Source organism: Montipora foliosa, chromosome 3, assembly GCF_036669935.1.
Source record: "Montipora foliosa isolate CH-2021 chromosome 3, ASM3666993v2, whole genome shotgun sequence".
NCBI classification, from domain to species: Eukaryota; Metazoa; Cnidaria; class Anthozoa; order Scleractinia; family Acroporidae; genus Montipora; species Montipora foliosa.
In genome coordinates this window covers 44,495,263-44,497,762 of record NC_090871.1, presented here as the reverse complement: position 1 = coordinate 44,497,762, position 2,500 = coordinate 44,495,263, and the positions used below count along the sequence as shown (strand labels likewise).

The following is a 2,500-nucleotide window of genomic DNA, read 5'->3' as shown; positions in this document are numbered from 1 at the left end:
AGCTGTTAGCTCGAGCCTCGGAATTGTAACACGCTTTAGTGGGGCCACGCGTGACTTAGCCATGGCAAGAGATCAATTTGTTTGGCCAGATTCGTTGGTCAACCCAAGGTAGGAGCACTGACCGTAGGCATCTTTACTGGCATCTGAGAAGTGATGCAACTCAACAGTTTTTGGTTCTCCGAATCCTTCCAGTTTGAAACATCTCGGGATCTGGAGGCTTGAGAGCAGGTGTAGGTCGCCTCTCCATCGCTCCCATCTTGCCTTAAGTGATTCCGGGATACTGTCATCCCAGCCCGTCCCATCACGACATAGCTCTTGTAGGATGACCTTTCCAACCAAGATGAGGGGGGCAAGCATACCGAGAGGGTCGAACACAGAACTAACAGTCGGTAGGATTCCTCTTCTGGTCAGGGGTTGGTCCTTAAGTTGAACTCTAAACTGGACAGTGTCTTGACTCGACACACCACTGGACACCAAGAGCCCGTTCGATTGGTAGAGTATCCTTCGTAATATCCAGGTTTTGGAGATCCTTCGAACGATCTTCATTTGGGATGGCGTCTATTACAGACTTGTGATTGCATATGAACTTATGAAGATTGAAGCCACCCTTCTCACACAACTTCTTTGTATCTTTCACCAAAGTGATGGCTGCTTCAGGAGTTGCTACTGACTTTAATCCATCATCGACGTAGAAATTTTTTTTCACAAAGTCACCGGCCTCCCTTCCACACTGACCTTTATAGTCGCTTGCAGCCTTCTTTAAAGCATAATTGGCGCACCCTGGAGAGGAGGTGGCACCAAATAGGTGAACCGTCATCCTGTATTCTCTCGGTTCAGTGTCAATTCTGCCATTCTCCCACCAGACGAAGCGAAGAAAGTTGCGGTGTTCCGGATTTACATGGACCTGATGAAACATGCCCTCTATGTCGCATATGAGTGCTATTGGTTCCTGGCAAAATCAGCAGAGTACGCCAATCAAGTTATTGGTTTGGTCAGGACCTTGAAGGAGGTGTCGGTTAAGAGATTCACCAGCAAACTCCACACTGCAGTCAAAGACCACTCTAATCTTTCCCGGTTTTTTAGGGTGATATACCCCGTGGTGGGGGATATACCACACTTGGCCATTCTTTATTGCTCTTTCTTCTGCAGGAACCTTCTCAGCATAGCCACGGGAAATGAGATCACTCATGAAAGACAGGTAGTCCTTTCTGTACTTGTTGTCGGTCTTAAGCCTTCTCTTCAACTTGCTGAGGCGGATCAAGGCAATTTCCTTGTTGTCAGGAAATGTTATTGATTCTTGTTTAAGTGGCAAGGGCATTTCTTAATGGCCATCAAATCTTTGGTGGATCCCCTTTGAGACCTTGGACATGAAACTTCTGTCTTCATATGAGAGGGGATAGTCCTCCATCTTCGTTTCGCTAAAGTCAAGCTCAAACATTCGGTTTACTTGCGCTGGATTAAGCACCTCCTTGGCGTGCCTCTTAAGAACAAAGTGGCATATCTTCTTTGGGCTGAATGGAACTTCGTACGCAGCAACACGGTTAACACCCACACTTTCTTCACCTTCACAAGTATCCAGTGCAACCATGCCAACAACTCCCCAACCGAGAGCAGTTCATTTTGCGTAAGGGTCATTGTCATTTCCTGGGATTATTTCTCTTGGTTTAATCGCACGTGCACAGTCAATACCGAGGAGCAAGGCGACATCTATTTCTTCCTTATACGGCATAAGATTGTCAGCAATTCTTCTTAAGTGTGGCTGTTGTAGTACAATTTGTTCCTTTGGTACAATTTTTTTTGAACTGGTACAGAATATATTGAACTGGTACAAAATATATTGAACTGGTACAATTTTAATTGTACTGGTTTATTTTTATCAACTGTCTAAAAAAGATATTTTCCTTTTTTGGGGGTGTAGTTAAAAAACAGGGGCGTGGTTTTTAGGGGGTCTAAAAAAGGTCTTGTTATTTCTTTCTTTTCTTCTACTTTCCTACCCCTCCCTCATCTTCCCCATCACCTCTATCCAACCCCCCTTTCTTTCACAGTTCTATCCCCCCTTATTTTGCAGGTGTCCCCCCTCCTTGCATACCCTTATGCCCACTCCCTCTATGACAGACTTTACACAGTATACTCAAGACTTTCTTTTTTACTCACCCGAACTTGAACTTAAACTCTCTACCTCTGGATCTGTTCTGTCCACTCTCTTATCCACTTGACCACACAAGCAGATCATGCAAACTTACCATGATAATTTATAATTAAATATTTTAATATTCACCCCAGGCCACTCTCTGTCCAAATATTTTATTATTCATCCCAGGCCACTCTCGGTCCAAACTTCAATTTATTGTCAGTCACAGCTTAAAACATTGCAAAGAAAGAAATGGACATACCACCAAGGAAAACTGGGCTAAACTTCAGAACACCCTGCCACTTATTTGCATTTCATTGAATAAGAATAAGCTCTATTGTATTAAGTCTCGTTCTTCAAAAGATGCCA

The 2,500-nt window shown here is 44.0% G+C and overlaps 1 protein-coding gene across 1 annotated transcript; it reads right to left on the bottom strand.

Moving 5' to 3' along the window:
* Positions 1-433: 433 nt before the first annotated feature.
* Positions 434-1,318, bottom strand: LOC137995947 (uncharacterized). The gene is made up of 2 exons (XM_068841392.1): positions 1,094-1,318; positions 434-949 (listed from the first exon to the last, which is right to left on the bottom strand). Exons 1-2 carry the CDS (start codon positions 1,316-1,318, stop codon positions 434-436), a joined length of 741 nt encoding a protein of 246 aa, XP_068697493.1.
* Between the last annotated feature and the right edge of the window lie 1,182 nt (positions 1,319-2,500).